The sequence below is a fragment of the Pteropus vampyrus genome, unplaced genomic scaffold, assembly GCF_000151845.1.
Source record: "Pteropus vampyrus isolate Shadow unplaced genomic scaffold, Pvam_2.0 Scaffold15, whole genome shotgun sequence".
Taxonomy (NCBI): Eukaryota; Metazoa; Chordata; class Mammalia; order Chiroptera; family Pteropodidae; genus Pteropus; species Pteropus vampyrus.
The window spans coordinates 14,763,872-14,784,130 of record NW_011888796.1 but is presented as its reverse complement, the minus strand read 5'-3'; the positions used below and the strand labels follow the sequence as shown (position 1 = coordinate 14,784,130).

Here is a 20,259-nt window from a genome sequence, read left to right as displayed (position 1 = left end):
TCTGCCTATACATTCCCCGATGCTCTGGTGCATACCACCTTCTGTGACTACTACGTGACCCTGGCTGTGCTGAACACCATCGTCAGCACTGGCCTCTCCTGCTACTCCAGGTACCTGGCCACCGTATCTCAGATGGGACGGGGAGGGTGATCCTGCATGCAGATCCATGGACTGTGGGAAGGAACAGCAGAAGATGCACTTGGGAGCCTGGCGCTCAGTTCCACATGGACTTCCTGTGGCTGAGCGGGACCAGCTTCATGGGCACACAGCCTGTACAGTTGCTCAGGGCCCCGCGATCAGGAGGGCACCATACTTGGTTTAATGCTCTGCTATTGCTATCCTGAAATTCTTAATGATTTTTTCAAAGGGAGTCCTACACTTTCACTTTGCACTGGGCCCTACAAATTATACAGCTGGTCCTGTTGCTAGATAGTCATTTAGCCTCCTTGACCCTCAGTTTGCTCATCTGTAAAATGGGGCCAACACATCTACCTTGTGAGACAGATGTAAGGATTACAGGTAACATACATACCTAGAACACCTGGCACAAGCATGGCCCAGAGGAGCACCCTACAAACAGGCAGTCTGCTACCCATGACTGAGTGGGCCTGCCTCTAGATACTTGTGATGGCTGATGGATGATATTCAGATGTTGGACACATCCCCCAGGTGAAACTCCATGGCCATGAGTCACACTTGGCTCCCTGGCTCTAATTCTATTTTTTTTCCTTTCACTCAAGAAAGCGTATTGGAGTACAAGAGACATTGTTTTGAGGATAACTACTCTAGTTTATTCAGCTCTTTGTAAAAGTGACTGTCCAAAAGCTCTGGTTCCCTAAATTATTTAGGAAACCTCTCAAATAGTGGTGTCAGGGCAGCAGCCTTTGTAGACGGTGCCAGGTGCTGGGTTCTTCGCAGGCTAGGGACCTTCAGTGGCGCCATGGTAGGTGGGCTGGTCACACCTGACCATCTGTCCCCTCAACCGTGATTCCAGTGAGCCACTTTGAGTCTCCCTATTAGATGGGTGTAGTCCTCAAAGAATTACTACTGTCACCTGCACCCGTCCACCCTCCCTCTGCACAGGAAAAAAAGGAAGGAGAGGCATGCTTCTGTATCTTCTTCACAGTGCTTTTGGCTCTAGCTTTCTTTGGGTGACACTTGGGTTTTGTGGGACCAAGAGGTATGCAAGTTTCACAAACTTGACAAACTGGCTTTTTTTTTTTTTTTTTTTTTTTTGAACGGAAGGATAGATTCTTAAATAGCATTGAGAATACTTGCCCCAACTTGCCCCAACTTACCTGTCCTTACATTTCCAGGAGTGTGAGTCTCCTTTGTAGACACAGTCTCAGCATTGCGTTTTGTGTTAGTTTGTCCCACGGAAAGGCCTGGGCATGGAATTGGAGGGTGAACTCTTTTCTCTTTTCCTGGAAATCACAGAGCTCCCCTAAAGCTGTGAGGCAATAGGGTCTGCCCAAAGGGTAGAGAATATAATCAGATGCCATAGGATGGTTATTTCCTTCCTTCTTCCCCAGTTTCTCAAGGACCTTGGGGATTAAAAGCTCTTTCTGAAGTACAGCCCCCATGCCAGGCCAGTGCTGGAAGGGCTGCACAGGTGATGGAGAGAGTAGGATGGAGAGAGTCAGATTCCTGCCTTAGGTGAGACACAAATAGAAAAGTAACCAAGATGCCAAAAACTTCCCAAGAAAGATGAAGCATGCCCACAAGGCACTGTGCCTGGATGAGTGGGCTGACTGATGGCCTGGTCCATGGACCCGGACACACCTGGATCTGGTCCTTGGACGAGTCACTGTCCTGTCTGGTTAGCTCCTTCAAGGCCATGTAGCTCTGGTGTTTGGAAGTTAGGATCCAGAGAGGTGAGCACTATGGGCTGAGGAGGCTGGGAAGGCTTCGTGGGTGTGCAAGAAACAGTCCCAGAGTTCATGATCTAGGGCTGCTTTCCCATGAGCTCCCAATGCAAATTCCTGGAACATTTGATGCATTTTTTTTAAAGCTTCCTCAGTTACCTATAAGCCACCAGGGTAGATGGTTTCCTTCTAGTGAGGAGTCCCCCTGATATGATGAATGGATCTTTTACATGTGGCAAGCCTGGTACCTTTGGACAAACTTGTTTGGCAAGGCAGGTTGGCCAGGAATCTCTTGAATGCCTGTGTTTGGGGGCTTTTCCCTTGTCAATGAAATGGATTATTTCTATCTATTTATGGGGCACATCTGTGTCTATTTCAGCCAACCACCTGTCCACCCAACCATCCATCCATCCATCCATCCATCCATCCATCCATCCATCCATCCATTCAACATTCTTTAGATGCCTGCCATACTCCAGGCATCATGTTAAGATCTTGGAATATCAGAAGGAGTGGGGCGCAGTCTTTGCCCCCAGAGAGCACCCAGTGATTAGGAGAGACAGACTGAAGATCCCCCAGAAGTCCAGATGGAGTCTTCATTTCCCCTAAAGGCCAAGGGAAATGGCCTTTGGAGTGTAGCATTACAGAATGTAACATAAACAAATAATGATAACACAGAATGACACCTGCCTGGATACCCAGGGTTCTGTGAAGTGGCATTAGGACTGATTATTGAGAGAGGTAGAACACTTTAGCTGGAGAGGAGAGGACCTTTGGACGGAGAAAACAGCCTGGACAAGGGCAGGGGGGCTGGAGAGGATGGGACTGCCTTGGGAGGCAGCAAAGAGATTCAGGGTTGCTGGATCTTGCACAGCTGGAAGGGAGAGAGCAGCTAGAGATGGGCTCCAAAGGCAGCTGGGGATTTGAAGCGCCTCGAATGTTCTACTGCGGACTGGCTCTGTGCTCATGAAAGACAGTAATCTTCCTAGGAAGACAATTCCTTGGACTCAGCTTCCATGCCCTGAGGGGCTTCCAGGTGTGTTAACAACCACTGACGTAGGGGGCTGTGCTGGAACAGAAGGGGAGAGGGGGCAAACGCCGGTCTCAGCACCAGAGATGTGCGGGATGCCCTGTTCTGAGGGCCCTTGTTCTCTCTCTTTTCCATGTTGACAGCTTCCCTGCTCTGCCAAGCCTGTCCTTTTTGTGTTCCTTCCCTCTCTTCATGGTCTTCAGTGTCTGCAGAGTGTGGAGGATGACTCATGGGCAGGGGGTGACTCCGGCCCTGATTAACCTCAGGAGAAGCAGGTGGAGAAGAGGGCACATGCCCCATGGAATGCTGGATCTCGTAGACTTGCGGTGTGGCCTCGGGCCAGTCACCACCTCCTCTGAGCTTCAGTGTCTACACCTTAAACAAGGGCATCTGAGAAGATGCCTTCTAGGCTCTTTCTGGTTTGGGCAGTCTACAATGCCAGTGTCTTTCCCTAAATTTCTCTCCTGCCGTTCCCTCCTGCTCCATAGGTTCGTAGTATGGCCAGGGTGGTAGGGTAGGGGAGAGAGAAGCACCTTCTCCTTCCCTGAGCACAGGAGACCAGGAATCTCATTAGTAGCTTTTCACTTATTCACATGCTCATCAGACGATCATGGCTTAAATGGCAGTTATTCCATTATAGCACACATCCTTAAGATAAATCCCCACGTGGGGAACTGTGCGCCCCCCTGGTTGGTTTTTAGTCCTTATTATCATGGAATTTAGTTCAAAGCTGCTTTCTTGTTCTGTAGCATTTGAGAAGGGAACGAGGGGATGTGTGACTTCTCTGTGGCTCTTAGAGCCAGAGGGTGCGACAGAGATCTGGCCTGCTCACACCTGGCCTGCTCACACCTGCCAACCACCCAAAAGCCCAGGAAGGTGTCACTCCCTTAGGGACGTTAGTTACAGTGTTTGCCGTGCATCACGAGTCACTGTGGGGACTTTTTTGTTCATCCAGCCAAAGCATCCAACCATTGTGTTCTTGACAAGTACTTGCTCAGTGAAATGCTTTGTGGTCAGTGCTGTGAGGGAAGGAAAAGAATCATCATCACTGGTGGAAAATGAGCCACACCATGGCAGTGGTGCCGTGGCAGGTCATAGCCTCGTGGAGCAGGCCTGGAAGTGGGTGCAGAGGTCAGAGCTGGAAACAGGAGGCTCAGCAGACAGTGTTTCTCAGACACATCTGGAGGTGAGAGGGCTCAGCTATATGACAAAGTACTGGTAGGGCCAGCAGCCAGTGTGTGGAAATGTCCACACATCTCTGCAGCACCCCACCCACGCATACACACACCCCTGTGCAATAGAATGGTATTTTCAAAGGCTGACTAGTTTTAAACGCTAGTTCCAGAATTCGCTTGCAAACCTGTCTAGCTTTGTTGTAACAAGATTGACGAGATTTTAAAACAGGCTGGTACTGCACTGACCATCTCCTGATGGAGGCTTCTCCAGAAATCTGGTGTTTCCTGCCAGTCTGGTTCTGGGCAGAGGAAGGCTGACTCCCTATAAATTGGTTCCTCAACTCTAGGGAGCAGGAACTGCCATACCAGGTGGGGCTTTGAGGCCTGGGGTGCTTTGTGGGATTCGAGGCTCCCACCTCTCCCTCTCAGAATCTCTGACTGTGGCGACACTCTCTGGCCTAACCTGGATTTGCACCTTAGTAGTGGTTGGCCCCTCTCTGAGGCTGCTGGCCCTTCTGCCTTTTATTCTCTGTGCCGTCTCTTTTCTGTTCTGCTTTTTCTCCTTTTTTCCCCCCACCATAGACTCGGCTTTGCAGCTGGAGAGGCTGATTCGTTTGCCCCTGGGGAAGCACTTTATCAAGCACTTTATCAGGCCGGGCGAAATGTTGTCTCAAGTCGCAGGAAATCCATGGTTTGGGGGATGGCCCTCACCAGCCAGAGCCAGCTTTCTTCCTGTGTAAGTGGCCACAGAAAGAGTGCACTTTCACAGCGAGCCTCTTTTAACTCAGAAATGACAGGTGGTAGCAGTGCATGGGGAAGGAGGGAGCGGGCTTGCCATGGTCAGACTGGATCTGCCAGGGGGGCTGAGGAGGCTGTTGACACGAGCCCTGGTTCTGGGGTCAGTGGGAGTGTATTCGGTTTGTTCCCTGGAGCAGAGGGGCGTAGGTAAGGACAAAGGCTGGGTAGTGGTCTGAGGCCTGCTCAGCCTGCTGGATGGCGGGGGTGTGGAACAGGAGCCAGATAACCCTGGGTTTAAATCCTAGCTTTGCCTCTTATTACTCATCCAACTTTAGACAAATCACCCAGAGCCGTCTGTTACCTCGTATTCTTATTTTCTGGTACAATGTGGCTACAGGATGAGTGGGGGAGAGAATGGGCCCCATGACACACCTGTTTGCAAAAGCTGCCATTTAATGAGCGTTACTCTGTGCTATGCACAGTCATATGTTTTTTGTGAGTACCATTTCATCAAATCCTTGCAGCAAGCCTCTGAGGGGGTAGAGTCATTGTTTCTGTGTTACACGCCAGGATTCTGAGGTTCACAAGGGTGACATGACCTGCCGGGTCACACGGTCACGAAGAGCAGAGGCAGGATTCGAACCCAGGGTATCCAGGTCAAACTCTGCTTACGAGATCATGGCACTATGCTGCTTCACCTGTCCTGGGGTTTGTGGTTTACTCCAAGGCTGGGGTTCTTGTTTTGGGGGATGATGAATTGAGGTCCCTTATTTATCTTTCTCCTTCTCCTTGAACTTCTGTTCCTTTTCCACCCCGTGCCTGCCACATGTTTCTCTGATTGATGGGCAGGGTCAGGAATGGAGAGATGTGCCAGGGGGCTTGAGTGAAGTCGAAGCCTGTCTCTGGAGGCCATGGAGCTTCTCAGGCCCATAGGGCTGCCTCTTACCCTGGAACATGGATCCCCATTCTTGGCAGCCCTGAGGGCTGAGCAGAAACACAGCCTGGTGGATGTCTACATCCTCAGACGTGCTTCTGAGCTGGACGTGGGGGATCCAAACCTGAGTGGACCCAGCTCCAGCCCTCAAGACGGTTCGCAACCAACCAGGAGGTATATATGGGAATCTCTGCCATGTCCCCACACCCAAGGATATGGGTAGCAGTGGCATTTGTGGTCAGGTGACTGCCCTGGCTCTTTGGGGACATGGATAACCTGGCCAGGGAAAATGGGCCAATCCTGGGAGAAGCGGCAGACTGTATTTGGGAGAGAAGGGGCAGACTTGTGGGCTAGGAGAGGGGGTCTGGGGAGCAGAGGTAAGGAGTGGTGGCAGGACACAGACCCCATCCCCCATGGGGTAGCATGATGAGGGCAGAACTGTTGGGGAGGCTGAGAGGGCCCGAGTGCCTGCCTTGTCCTACAGACCACACCAGAACAGTCATCCCTCGAGCCTCTGCTCCCTGGCTCTGCGCAATCCTTATGCAGCCCTGTGGGCACCAAGGGGGCACCCAGCCCTCTGGCACACACTGAGGTATTGAAGTGGATGTTTGTCCCACCACCTGGCCCAGATGTGTGAGCATTCCTTTACCTGAGCCCAATTCAAGGCCGTGGTTTTGTGTGGACATTGTCTTTGCCCTTCAGCTCCCCACACCCTCAGCTGCTGCCCCCTCCTTAGGCCAGGCCCACACCAGCTGAGTCCCCGTTATACAACATCCTGGAGCACCTGCCTGTCTGTGACAGCCAGTACCACTCATGTTAATGTTAGCCTCATTTGTCTTTGGATTCGAGGTGGATGGGTATGGTGATAAGCAAGGAAGGAAAGACCACATTTACTCAGTTTCCCCAGGCTAGTATCCCTGTGTGTGGTATTAAATATTCTAGAAACCTCACAAAGTAATTAAACACCTAATTGAAACAGAGCTTCTGCACGGAAATTACCAGGGTGGCTCTGACTAGTTAGGCATCTCAACTTTGCAGATGTGCTCCTCCCAGAGACCTTTGCCACTGGGGCCACCCACTCTGACACATCTCCCTGTCCTGGTGGTCACTGTACTTCTAAAACGTTCTTTGGCAGTTAGATAACTTGGCGTTTGAAGGGCTTCTGCCCAACTCTCCTTCCTGGATACCATTGTTTCTCATGGTGCAAGGAGACCCTTTCCCCTGAGATCTTTACACATCTGAGGTTGAGCTACTTCCCTGGGGGTGGAGATGGCAGGGCGAGGTCCGGAAAAGGCTGGTGGAGAAGCCGCTGGAGGAGGTTGTGCAAAAATGCTTGCCTCCCATTGACTGCTTGCCCTTGGTTATTTTTAATTTGCGTGCGCATGTGTGTGTGTGTGTGTGTGTGTGTGTGTAATTTACTGACACTCCTTTCATTCCTATTTCCCACCCACTCCTTCCCTTATTTAGGTTTCTGGAACTCCAGAGGCCCAGGCTCTGTAAGATGCTCCGCGTCCTTGCATTTGCTTATCCCTACACCTGGGACTCCCTCCCCATCTTCTACAGGGTAAGGGCCCAGCTCCATCTCCTCTGCCTGTGGGCAGTGCCAGAGAGTCAGTTGTTTCCTGAGCTCCTGGGGGTCAGAGCACCACACTAGTCACCACAGGACATATGGGAGTGGAGACCCAGGGGCTCCCTTACTGGCACTTGCAGAGTAGTTGGAGACGGCATGACACAAAGCCCTGATGAACCATAGGAGATGTGCCAGCTGCCAGCGCTGACCGGAGGCTCAGGAGCAATTGCAGAGGTCTGGGGAGGGGACGCAGCCTGGGATTTCGTAGAGTGACCAGGAGAGCAGGCTCTGAAGGCAAATCTCTAACATTTACTCACTGTGAACATTTGGGCAAGTCATCTTTCATCTTGGTGCCTTGATTTCTCTCCTCTGTAAAATGGGCATGGTAATCACACCTCCTTTCATCAGGCTGTGGAAGGATTATATGAGATCGTGTGTAAAGGATTATATGAGATCGTGCTGGCTGGTGGCAAGAGACCAAGAAAAGCATTATTATACATTACATCAATTAACATGTTATTAGTAGTGATGGAAAAAGTATTAATGAAGGTCTTAAAGGACAGATGGGAATTAGATGGAGAACATGAAGGAAGAGGGTGTAGGAGGGAAGACAGTGATGGGGGAAGTCAATGCATTCTCAAATCAGATGGGCCTGACTTCAAATCCCAGGCCTACTACTCACTGACTTTGTGACCCTGTACAATGCACTTAACTTGCCTGAGCCTACAGTTTCCTAATCTGTGAATGGGATTAACATCCCCTCCTTCGTGGGATGAGTAGAATGGATTAATCAAAATAACAGATCTGCTGGGCTTAGTGGTGCCTGGCACACGGCCAGTGCCCAGTGAGTGTCATTCTCCTCCCAGAGGGAACCTGTAGGTCCGATGCATGAAGTAGAAATTGTGGGGGGAGGGGGCACTGCAAAGAGTGAGGGGAGGGGCAGAGCTGGCTCGCTCAGCTGGGGCACTGAGCATGTGCTCTGTGCTCTGGCTATGTGGGCCTGGGGGAGACCCAGAGATGCGAGTGCAGCCCATTCCCCCATATCCTTCCTCCAGGACACAGTCCATGCACAGGAAACCAGAGCAGAGAGAACAAGCTGGTCTCACATGCCACCAAACTCTTGGTGTCAGGTTCTGTGTTATTGGAAGCGCAGTGGGCTCCTGGCACACAGCTGCAGTGAGCAGTGGGTCGGGAGGTCTGACCATAAATGGTGATGTTGGTGATCATGCAGGTTCTGAAATTAGCCTGCCTGGACCCAGATCCTGTCTTCACTTCTAATGAGTGGTTTGCAAGTCACCCTCCGGCCCAGCTTCCTCATCTACAAAATGAGGAAATAGAATCTGCCTTATGGCAATTGTTGAGGTGCCTGTGAAACAATGCGAGTAAAAGGCCTGGCTTTGTGCCCTCTGAAGGTGGTGGCTGCTGTTGCTATTTATAACAACAACACGAAAACCATACTTAACTCAGAAACAGTATCATAGCTGTCATTAATACTTTTTGATGATTCAGAGGCCTTCGAGGGATTTCTAGGCCTTAAAACCTTAATTAAGAGCATCAGTTCAGGGGATATGCTGGTTAGAAGTGAGTTCAAGTGTGAAATGATCACTTTTTACTATACTGACACATTACTCCCAGAAAAAAGAGTGGGAATAGGATTTTTCTTTTCCTTTCCTTTTCTCTTCACATCTTTTGTCTTCCTTCCTTCTTCTTTTTTCTTTTTTTTCTTTCTTTTTTTTGGGGGGGTAAGTAAATAACCCTAAAGGTTCTCATGAGCATTTGGGGGGATTAAAATACAATTGCCTTGGATCTCAGTTGATCCCATTCAGAATAGGAATTCTGCTCACGCAGTCCCTGAGAGTTCCCTTTCAAAGCCACAGCCCTGAGGAGGTGGGGGCCTTGGCCTACGGAGTCCAAACCCACGTGTGTGCCAAGATGTCTGCAGGTGATGGCAAGAGGGCCTCCTCTCCAGACCTGATGTTTCTTTTAAATACCTGCAGCTATTCCTGTTCCCAGGGGAGAATGCGCAGAACGAAGCCACTGTGTACCACCAGAAGCATATGGTCTTGACTCTCCTGGCCTCTTTCTTCTACTCTGCCCACCTGCCGGAGCGCCTAGCCCCTGGATGCTTTGACTACATCGGTGAGTGTGTGGGGGCCTTGCTGCCCTTGCCTTCCCAGCTGGGGAGAGCTCCCATCCCTGACACCAGCAATGCAGTTAGAGAGGGGAGGCAGGGACAGGGAGAGAAGCGGTTCTACAGGAAGTTCTCCAGGTGTAGGCCAAGGTGAGTAAAATCGTGAATTCATAGAGGCCAGGATGTACACAGCCAGCAAGTGGTCAGGGAAGATAGGAGACGATAGAGAAGTGGGTCTAGGATTCTAAAGCATTCTTACGGGGCCAAGGGAGTCCCATATTTACCTAAACGTGAAATCCCATTATTAAATGACCATTGAGGTCAGCCCTGGAGGGGAAGAGGAAAGACAGAGTACACATGGCTCTGAGGGTCCCAGATGGCAGGGCTATGCGGAGGAGGGGAACGTGTGCCTTTGTCTTGTTCAGGTGGGGCCAGGAATCCCGGTAGAGCAGTGGTTCTCAGATATGGTCCCCAGACCAGCAGTCTCAGCATCATTTGGGAACATGCAGATTCTTGGGCCCCACCCCAGATATTCCCAAACCAGAAACTTGGTGGGTGGGGCCCAGCACTCACTGAGAGGCTGTGTGATTCTCCAGGTGAGCCTGAGCTCACTAAAGTTAGGGAAGTGATGTGGTGGAGAAGAGGTGTCAGAGCCACAGGGTTCACGCCTGCTGGTGGAGTTCCTTCCCTGCCTATCTGCGGTAGTGGAGCAGGCACTGCAGAATGCGTCTCCCCCACTCAGGTTCTGGGTTTGGCTGGCGGAGGGACCCTTGGGTCACTTCTGGTGAGGCCGATGTGCGCTTGGGATGAGAACTTCTTAGATAAGCTCTCAGGGGGATCCAAGGGCCCTCCTTGTCCCCACATGGTGGGCAGGAATCTTGGTTCTCCCCAAGTCCATTTTGTTCATGATTTTCCATCTCCTTCTACCTAAAATGCATGGCCAGATTTGCTTTGTTCATTCTGATTAGAGTTTTATCTCCTTTACTTATTCTCTCCTGCTGGAGAGATTATGAGCAAAATCCTTAGAAGGCAGATTTCAAAAGAGAGAGACAAGACGGCCAGGGAAATGGTACCTGTCTACAGAAACCTGCCGACCACATCTACCACCTCAGCCCCAGCTGGATAAAGTAGAGGTGGTTGTGTATGAAATCTGGGGGCTACAGGAGAAATAGCCCTGGGCCTTATTTAACCAACTCCTTGGCTTCTTAATACCATTTTATTTTATCACCTCTATCCTATCCTCTTGGGCCTAGAGATACAAAGAACAAAGACAACCCTATGGGGGGAAATTTGCCAGACAGCTGTTAATGACAGATCATTAACAAGGGGTTTGGAGCGTTCTCCATCCTTATATCATTGAGTGTGCCATATGTGGGACTTCCTCTCCAACCATCCAAGTGGGAAGTACTTGACCAGTTGGGATAGTGTTGGCCCACAGGAAGCTCCACCCCATTCCTGTTAGGTAGGATTGTTGAAACCACTCTTCTTGCTGTAGCCACATTTCAGATATGTCCAGTACTCATGGCTCTTCCGTCTTTTTTATCTCCTGTCCTAATAGAGACAGGTTTGAGCCTCCATTGGTGAGCACAGCCAGTCACTTCTCTCTGCTTGGCACTGTGTCCTTAGAGAGCATGGCTGTCTGCTGGACAAGAAATCACTTTGCTGAATCACATAGATTTGGAAATAGTACACAGACCATTAGTATAGCGTTGAGTGAGGCAGAGGTGGCTACGTTAAGTACATCTTCTTCGTGGGGAACCCAGGCTGGGGTGCTGGCTGCTCCTTGCCACAAGGAATTCATTGGCCACCCTCTTGAAAAGACCCAACTCTCCTACACTCTCATTCCTGATGCTGCTCCTGCCCCTCTGTGCAGGTGGCCAGGCTGGTCGCTTCCTGGGACACATTTATAGAATGCTTACCCTGGGATAAGTCCTGGGATACAACACTGGACTCTTTCTTGTTTTTGTTTTTGTTTTACTGAAGGAGAATCCTTATTTAACTCCTGCGTCATATTAGTCTGTTAGGGCTGCCATAACAAAGGACCACAGACAAGGTGCTTTAAACAACAGAAATTTATCTTCTCACAGTTCTGGAAGTTAGAAGCCTGAGATCCAGGTGTCCACAGGATCGGTTTCTTCTGAATCCTCTCCTTGGCTTGCAGACAGCCATCCTCTCCATCCCTCCCCGGTAGTCTTCCCTCTGTCTACGTGCATGTCCATATCCTAATCTCTTTTCTTATAAGGACACCAATCATAGGCCCCACCCTAGTGACCTCATTTTAACTTAATTGTCTCTTAAAGACCTCACCTCCAAATACGGTCACATTCTTAGGTACAGAGAATTAGGACTTCAACATATGAATCTGAAAGAGGAAGACATAACAGCCCATGACACATGTGGCCTTCTCATCTTACTCCTGGTGTCTGAGAGTTGCCCCCCAAAGCAGTCCTTTGCCCTGGGCAATGGACTCCTTTTCTCTCCAGGCAGCAATTGAGCATGTCCCTAACCTCTCAGCACCCTCTACTGGGCCCCTACCCTCTGTGGACATGGACCAGTGAGCTGGGGTCCTGCAGGTCATGGGGAGGCAGAGCTCCCGGTCATGTCTGGGATTAACCAGCAGTAGAAGGAAGACCACCTCATTAGTGGCCAGCAGAGACTGGCTGGTTTCTTCTTGGGCACTGAAATTAGAATCTGAGCTCATAAGTGTTGACTCTTAAGAGGTGACCTTTGTTTGAACGAGATGCCTAATTTTTTCAAGTGAAAAATAAGAATGGTGAATTTGGTTTGCTTTGATGGCCTTTTTATTTTTCTCACATTACATTTTTTTTAAATAAAAAATTTTAAGTATATTTTACGAATCACATAATTCCTTAATTTCAATATACAATTTAATGGGAGTTTTAGTAAATTTACCAAGTTGTACAACATTCACCATAAATGAGGTTTAGAACATTTTTATCTCCCCAGTAAGATCCTTCATGCCCATGTAACTGTTCACCCCTACTCCCACCCCCTACCCAAGGCAACCACTAATCTACATTTTGTCACTATAGATTTACCTTTTCTGGATATGTGATATGAATGGAATCATACAATATGTGTTTCTTGTGTCCAGCTTCTTTCACTCAGCATGATGTTTTTAGCATACACACCACAGAATGTATCAATAGTCATTCTTTTTTTATTGCTGATCTTGGTGGCCTTTTGTGTGCTTGCTGTAGGTCACAGTCACCAGCTGTTCCATGTGTGTGTGATCCTGGCCACACACATGCAGATGGAAGCCATACTTCTGGACAAGACTCTGAGGAAAGAATGGCTCCTAGCCAACTCCAGGGCCCTGTCTTTCCCTCAGATAGCCGGAGCCATACTTCTCTGCCTCATCTTCAGCCTCAGCAACATAATTTATTTCTCAGCTGCTCTGTATCGGATTCCCGAGCCAGAATTACATAAAAAAGAAACATGATTCAGACCATAAGCTTTTTGTGTCAGATGTCAACATTAAGCTATAATATCCTAACCACCATAAGCCAGTGGTACTGGTTTAGAGTGACCTAAAATACTCATAATGATTGGTGTCTTGCCATTTTTGAATGGGTTCATATCAATAGGGTATTTAACTGGGGAAAATTCTCTAGATGTGCACTGATTCTGTATGTGTGATTTTGAAAGGGGAACATGGGTTCAAGTAAGTCCTCGTTCAGGCAATCATTAATATTTCATTAAATTTTAAATTTATTAAAAATGACTTTTCCAATTCTATTTAAATAGTTCGATTAAACAGCTTGGTTTTCATTGATATGATTTTCAGCAACTCACCACCGAACAATGTGTCCCACTTTCTACTCTGCATAGTACTAAAACACTGAGCATTTTCTCATCTGTTGCATTACTAACTAAAGTTCAATATTTCATGATGTGTTCTAAGCATACAGTAATGCTGACATAAAATAATTTTTAACAGAGGCCCATCAACCCCTGATCTACACTTGCTAATGACTTAAGGGGCCATCCACAATGCAGGATCCTCTTTGCTAACTCAGGAATACCTCCATATCTTAGAATACTGCCTCTGTGGTTAACTGGCTCAGACACTTGAATGGCCTTGTAAATAGCTCATTGTCTAATTCTCTAAGGACAAGTAGCAAACAATTTATATTGGATGAGAGTGGTCAAGAAATATAATTTCATTAGTTTTATTTGTTTACTTTCTCTGGGGAAGGTAGACTGATAAAATTATATGGGTTGGTAAATTTTTTGGTACCTTAATTGCAAGCTGCATGACAAAATTTGTTTTTTAGTAACAATCTGATATCATTAATGGAATTTTATTTCAGAAGGGTTTGTGGGCTTCCATTTCATCTTACTATAACTTCAATTTTATAGTGAAAAAAGGTAAAATATTTAAATATCCTATTTTAGTAATGCCAAAGACATGAAGCCTTTCAAATACTCTTGTTTCTAACAATAAAATAATATTCTTTGTTTAGCTCAAATAATTGAAAGATAATGGGTGATTTGAAGGAATTTTACACTTTTTAATCTTTGGTTATGTTGTTTTTTCATCATGCTTAAAGATAAAAATAAAATGTTAAGTCAACAAAATAAGACCAAGTGTTCATAACTTTTTTATAATTTTGGTAAACTTAGTTCCATTGTATACTTTTGGAATTACAAATTAAAATTTTATAACAGTTTTCAGTACATTGATTTGAAAACTTCTAATTTGGAGTGAGAATGAGTTCAAATATATTAATTATCATTAAGTATTAAGTCTGATGTGGGTATAGTTTTGCCTGAACCATCCCAGAAAGTCAAAAAGGTTGGCATGGGGTCAGGTGAAGTTTTTTAATGTTGTTCTCAAAAAAATTTGAATGTCTCAATATACTTTTGAGATATGCCATGTCCCCTTGATGGCAATTGCTCACCGTGGCACTCATTGTCTCGAAAGGGATTATATGGCAGCAGATAGACTCCTAATGGGATGCCCTCTTCCTCCTCCCTCTCTTTGAGAAACACTACTCTAAAATTTACCAGATATAGTTGTGATCAAACTTAAATGCATTTGAATGAGGCCGTTTAGTCAAACTGTATCTCCCTTCACTCATTGTAGAGTTTGATTTTCCATTGCTCAGTTTTTAGAAAGTAAAGCTCCAACTTCTTTCTAAAGATATGAATTTGTCATTGTTGACTAGAATTAGAAGCAGGAAGTTTAGAAGCCTTTTTGAGTACAAAGTAATCTAAATATTTGGTCTGCTGCAATCTTTCTTGAAGTGTTTTTTTGTGGAACTGCTCATCTGAGAGGTTCTGAAGAAGATAGGTGGAATGGAATGGGCTCGTCAAATATGTAGAAGAAACACTTCATTTGGCTCTACTGTGTCTTAAATTTGTTTTGGTCATGATACCCTTCTTACATGAAATACCTACTAACACTGTATTAACGACATTTAATGACGTATTAGTTGAATGCCGGCCTCTGATTTTCTAGTCAACAATCCATTATGGATAAAAAGGCAAAGACCCATTTCCAAACTCAAGATGTTTTTCAATGTCTGTTTTTCTTAAACTCTGTGGGAGAAATAAATAAATAAAATGTATTTATTATAATATACTTGTCCTGTTTCCAACTTGGTTTGGTTATATTTCACCTGCCGCACTGCAAACATGTTCATTTATCATAAGAGATTCCTGCACGCGTGTGCATCACTAAATCATTCAATGAATATTCATTGCCTGGTATATATACAACAAACATTGTCCTAGGAACTGGAGATATAGAAGTGAACAAAACCTAGGCTATCCCTCCCTCATGGAGCCGATGTTCTGACCAATCAGTCAGACTAGATATATAGATAAATTTAGATGATGGTAAGTGCTATAAAGAAAATGAGCCTGGAGAAGGGTGGGGTAGGGAGGTGAAAATGGATGGCACTATGATAGGCTGACATTTGAGGAGAGACTCGATGGGTGGAAAGGAGCCAGCTGTGCCAACATGTGTGTGAGGGAGGGGTGGGGGACGGGGTTCAGGTCAGGGTAGCAGTGAGTGCAAAGGTCCCAAGGCCAGTAGGCAGGCACTTGTCTTGTTGGAAGAATCGAAATCTGGACACACCTTCCTGAAATGTGTAACTCCAGAAGATGTCTACTTGACTTTTGAAGAATTCTGAAATTTCTCCTGAATGCTCTTCCTGGGAGATTGCCAGTGAGCTTTCCTATGCCCTCTTGGTATTTGCGTGAATGCTTCAACTCTGTAATAAATGTACTTCAGACAAATAGAGAGTTGTTAGGTCTATTTTCTTCATCTCACCAACAGATTTTTAACACTGGCTTAACATTTGCCTCTTCCAGGGCATGGAACAAGGGACCTCAAAGATAATTTAATCCAGCCTTTCAAAAATGTGTTTGATGATATTAAATGTACATTCTGAGGCCCAAATGAACAGACACAGAATACTCTGGGGTGGAAGGGAAGGTGCTCTTAGAGTATTAAATTTTTATCAAAAGCCCAGGTGATTTTTAATGTAAGGGAGTTAAGAAGTGCTGATAGAGTCCAACCATTTTTATTTTTTACATAATTTCAGACTTAGAAAAATATTACCCCAAATAGTACAAAAAAATCCCCAGGTACTTTTTACCCTTCGCCCTTTAAATATTTATATAACTCTTCTCTAATAAGAGAAAACTGAGCTCCCATAATTCACAAGGTATTTACTTATTGGCACAATCCTAGAATATATACAATGTCATTTCAAAATTACCCATCCGAAAAGCCTACTAATTAGAATTCAATATATGTTTCAAGTTCTTTTTGTCTTGAGCCTGAGGACATATATAGTCTAAATTGTCTTAATTGCTTGGTTAGTTATAGCCCCCTTTCTGTATCAGTATGCTATTCATTTGAAATATGGTTCAGATTGTTGCTTTTTGTGTCAATTTTTCAGTCCCTCCAATCTTGTTGATTTTATTAATTTGTTTTCTGAGTATATGAAACATTAGCATCCAAACATTCATTTTACAGGTGGCCTGGGAATGTGAGATGCTGTTTCCAAGGCCACTGAGTGAACAGCGGGGCAGGGAGAGACCTCCCCCTTGGTGCTCCATGTGTTGGGTGTGTCCCAGCTTCCAGAGCAGTCCTGTCTCCAACACTCTGGGCTTCGTCAGGTTCTGGTTACTGGTGTTTATTCAGTCCCCAGAGCTGGACTTGCTTAACTAGGTGCTTAGATTAATTACAGGGTCAAATCTGTGTAGCACCAACTCCTCCTCAGTGATTCATATAAGACCCTCCCCGTTCAGTTTGGCAGTTTCTTATAAAGTTAAATATACATTTACCACAATACCAGCAATCCCACCCAAGAGAAATGAAAACATGTCTAAATAAAGACCTTTATACAAATAATTATACCAGTTTCATTCATAATTGCCAAAAAGTAGAAACAACTTAAACGTCCATCAACTAATGAATGGATAAATTGTCATTCAGTCATACAATGGAATACTACTCATTTATATAAAGGGAACACATCACTGGTAAATGCAGCACATGAATAAATCTCAAAAGTATGATGCTGAGTTAAAGAAGAGACATTCTGGAAAAGACAAAACTTAAAGGAAGTCAAAAAAGTGGTTGCCAACGGCTGGGAGTAGGGCATGGTGATTGACTACAAAAGTGCAGCACAAGAGAATTTTTAGGTGATAAAAATATTATACATTTGATTGCGGTGGTGGTTACAAGATGGTGTATGTTTGTCAAATACATAGACGGTACAACTAAATGGCGAATTTCACTATATGTAAATTATACCTCAATAAAGATGACTTTAAAAAAAAGCCTCCCAGCTCTATTCTATCCCTCTCTCCTACCCTCACTTCGAGCTTGGATCTCTAATTCTAAGGGGAAATGCAAATCTTTTACTGGTTATAGGGAGCCCTTTGTGGGAAGAGATTAGGAGGTGTTAAGTGTGAGGTGCCTGTGAGATACCCAGAGAAATGATATAATAAACTGGCATTTTAAAGAATATTAATAAACTAAAGAGCTTAATATAGATAGAAGTGAGGGAGAAAAAAGAAACTGGCCTGAAGAAAAGCTGGGGGTGGTGCAATGTAACTAGGTCCTCGGCTGGGGTGTTCTCTGAAGGGATAGATTCATTCATTCCTTCTAAGCATTTTACCAAGTAACTCCGCTGTTGGGCACTGGGGATGCAACAGTGCCATCTAGTGAGGTTGTGGGGATAAGCTAGAGAGGAGATAGTAATAAAGTGATTGCAAATTGGGATGTGAGTACCAGAGCAAATCGACAGGTCTAGTGACTGGAGGAGTGCAGGGGACTGTGGATATAGAGGAGGGGTCTATCATCCTGAGCAGGGTAGGTAGCAGAAGATCTGCTGAGAGAACTGAGGATAAGGAGGCAAAGGAAGGGAGGAAGGAGAGCTTGACAGCAGACATAATGGTGTGTGAGCCCAGTGTGTGCGGGACACTGAAGGCCATTGTGGCTGGGGGGCGGGGTTGTAGGCATAAATGATAGGTAATGAGTTCGCAGTGTTTTGGGGCCCTGTTGAGGGTCTCCAGCAATGGGGAGCTACTGCAGTGTTACTAGCAGAGGAGTGACATGATCAGATCTGTAATTTAGAGGTGAGTTGGCTGCAAAATGGAGCCTGGATTGGAGGGTAGCAGCAGAGAGGCCTGTTAGGATACTGTTGCAGTCATCCAGATGAGAGATGGTAATGACCAAGGAGATGAAAAGAAATGGAGAGGTTTGAAGGCTATTAGGTTGAATTGTCAAGATTTGGTGATTGAATTTTAGAATAGAAGGAGAAGCAAAAGTCAAAATAGTACCTTGGGCTCTGGTTTGGGTGGGTGGGTAGATGGTGATACCATCCACAAAAGGGGAGCAGGTTCAGAGGAAGAAATTAGGATGTATTAGGTGTGAGGTGCCTATAGGCCACCTAAGTGGAGAAACCATAAGGCAGTTGGATATATGGGTCTGGAGCTCAGAAGAGCAAATGTGAATGGTATGTGAAGCCATGGGTATGGTTGGTAGTGTCTGGGGAGAGGGCCCAGCTAGTGACCAGGTAAAAACCCTAAGTCACACATTTAAGAGAGAAAAAAAGAATGTACAAATGAGGCCAAGAAAGAGGTGCTAGAGAGCTAGGAGAAAACACAAAGGCATAAGAAGAGAGGAATGGGGAATATTTTTTAGCACTGTACAGGTCAAGTAAGATAAGGGTGGGGAGGAGTCGATTAGATTCAACATCAAGGAGGTGGTGATCTTTGTGAGAAGAGTTCCAATGGAGTGACTGAGGCCAAAGCCAGATTGCAGAGTAACTAAGAGGTTACCAAGCAGCCAAGCCCAAGTCCTAAGTGATACAGATCTCAACCTCTCATTTGACAACAAATAAAGTTCTAATGGTTCAAAGACTTCAACATAAAAACAATACTTTTAATATAAGCACTAAAAAATATAAAATTTTTAAAGTCATCTCAAAGCGGGGAAGATTCTTCCTAGTGTGACACAAAACAGAAGACATAAAAAAAAAAAGACTGATAAATTTGACTACCTTAAATTTTTTCTAAGGTGTCACAAAACAACATAAACAAAATAAAAACCAAATTGTGAATTACAAAAAAAAAAAAAAAAAATTTGAACTTGTATATTGGGTGAGGGCCAATTTCTTTAATATATAAAGAACTTCTACAAATCAATAAGAAAAATGAACAACTCAATAGAACGAGGAGGCAAAGGAGAGGAACAGAGTTCAAGGAGAAGGAAACACAAATGGCTCTTAAGTATATGAACGGACACCCAACCTCATTAATTATAAAAGAAAATTTAAGCCACATTGTGACTTTTTCTCACCTATTAGATCAACTTCGTTGTTTGAGAATTGTGGAGAAATGGGCATTCATACATGGCTGATGGGATTGTACCTTTGGACCTTTACAGAGGACAATTAGAAAATATCTGTGAAACATGCACGCATATTCTCTTTGACTCAGCAATCCTGCTTCTAGGAATTTATCACCCAGAATTACTTGCATTGTGCAAAATGATGAATTCCAAGTTTATTCACTGTAATTATGTAATGGCAAAGATCAGAACCATCTTTATGTCAAACAGCATAGGCCAAGGCTATTAAATTATTTCTATCCTTAGTGGTGTCTGGTCCAGAAGAAAGTTGAAGAGATGGGACTAGAGTTCCACGAAGGCACAAATGTAGATGCATATTCAATAGTCAAAGGTCGAAGCAAAGGTCGAAGTGAGATAGAATCAGTTCATCTTATAATAGGGTGGTTCTAGACATTGTTCCTCACGGCAAGGACAAAATTTGATTCAACTCTGTATGCCCAGGATCAAACGCTGTTAAGAATTTGTTAAAACAATGTATATTCAGGAAAAAGCTGGAGAAATCAGAGAGGGTGAACCCAGGAAAGGTGAAGAAGAGAGAGAAAGGAAGCCAAGATGATGTGACGATAGGGAAGACAGAGAGGGAGTCTTAGGCTGCACAGGATACAGCACAAGACCAGTAAATTCATGGGCCGAAACGACAGTACTGACTTCTGAATCAATCCTGGACCTGCTCTTCCATTGGATCTCTTGTGCTGTAGGAAAAGAAACCCTCAGTTTTCCCATCGGAAATAGAGGGGGTTGTATTTCATACATGAGGTCCGGGGTCCAGACGCGCAGCGCAGACACCCAGACTCCCTGCGCCCTTTCCGCGTCGGTCGCCTAGGAGATGAGCGGCATTTCCGGCAGCGGATTCCGGTCTTGGGAGGACCCGCCCCTTCCCCGCAGGCGGGCGCTGATTGGCCCGTTTGAAATGCGCCA

General features: G+C 45.7%; 1 protein-coding gene and 1 long non-coding RNA gene across 4 annotated transcripts in view; one reads left to right on the top strand and one right to left on the bottom strand.

Annotated features, from left to right (window-relative positions):
• Positions 1-15,051, top strand: part of PAQR5 (progestin and adipoQ receptor family member 5) — a 74,226-nt gene extending 59,175 nt beyond the window's left edge. For 2 of the 3 annotated variants that reach the window (XM_011385781.2, XM_011385785.2), the window contains exons 6-8: positions 7,210-7,306; positions 9,310-9,451; positions 12,665-15,051. In XM_011385781.2, coding sequence (XP_011384083.1) covers positions 7,210-7,306; positions 9,310-9,451; positions 12,665-12,906 — 481 coding nt within the window. In that variant the 3' untranslated portion in view covers positions 12,907-15,051. Of the gene's footprint in view, positions 1-11; positions 111-7,209; positions 7,307-9,309; positions 9,452-12,664 lie in introns of all 3 variants that reach the window. The other variant, XM_011385789.2, reaches the window with a different exon arrangement.
• A 531-nt stretch (positions 15,052-15,582) lies between these two features.
• On the bottom strand, positions 15,583-20,177 carry LOC111735824. The gene is made up of 2 exons (XR_002778989.1): positions 19,291-20,177; positions 15,583-15,699 (listed from the first exon to the last, which is right to left on the bottom strand). It is a non-coding gene; the product is annotated as an uncharacterized LOC111735824 (long non-coding RNA).
• Positions 20,178-20,259: the final 82 nt, after the last annotated feature.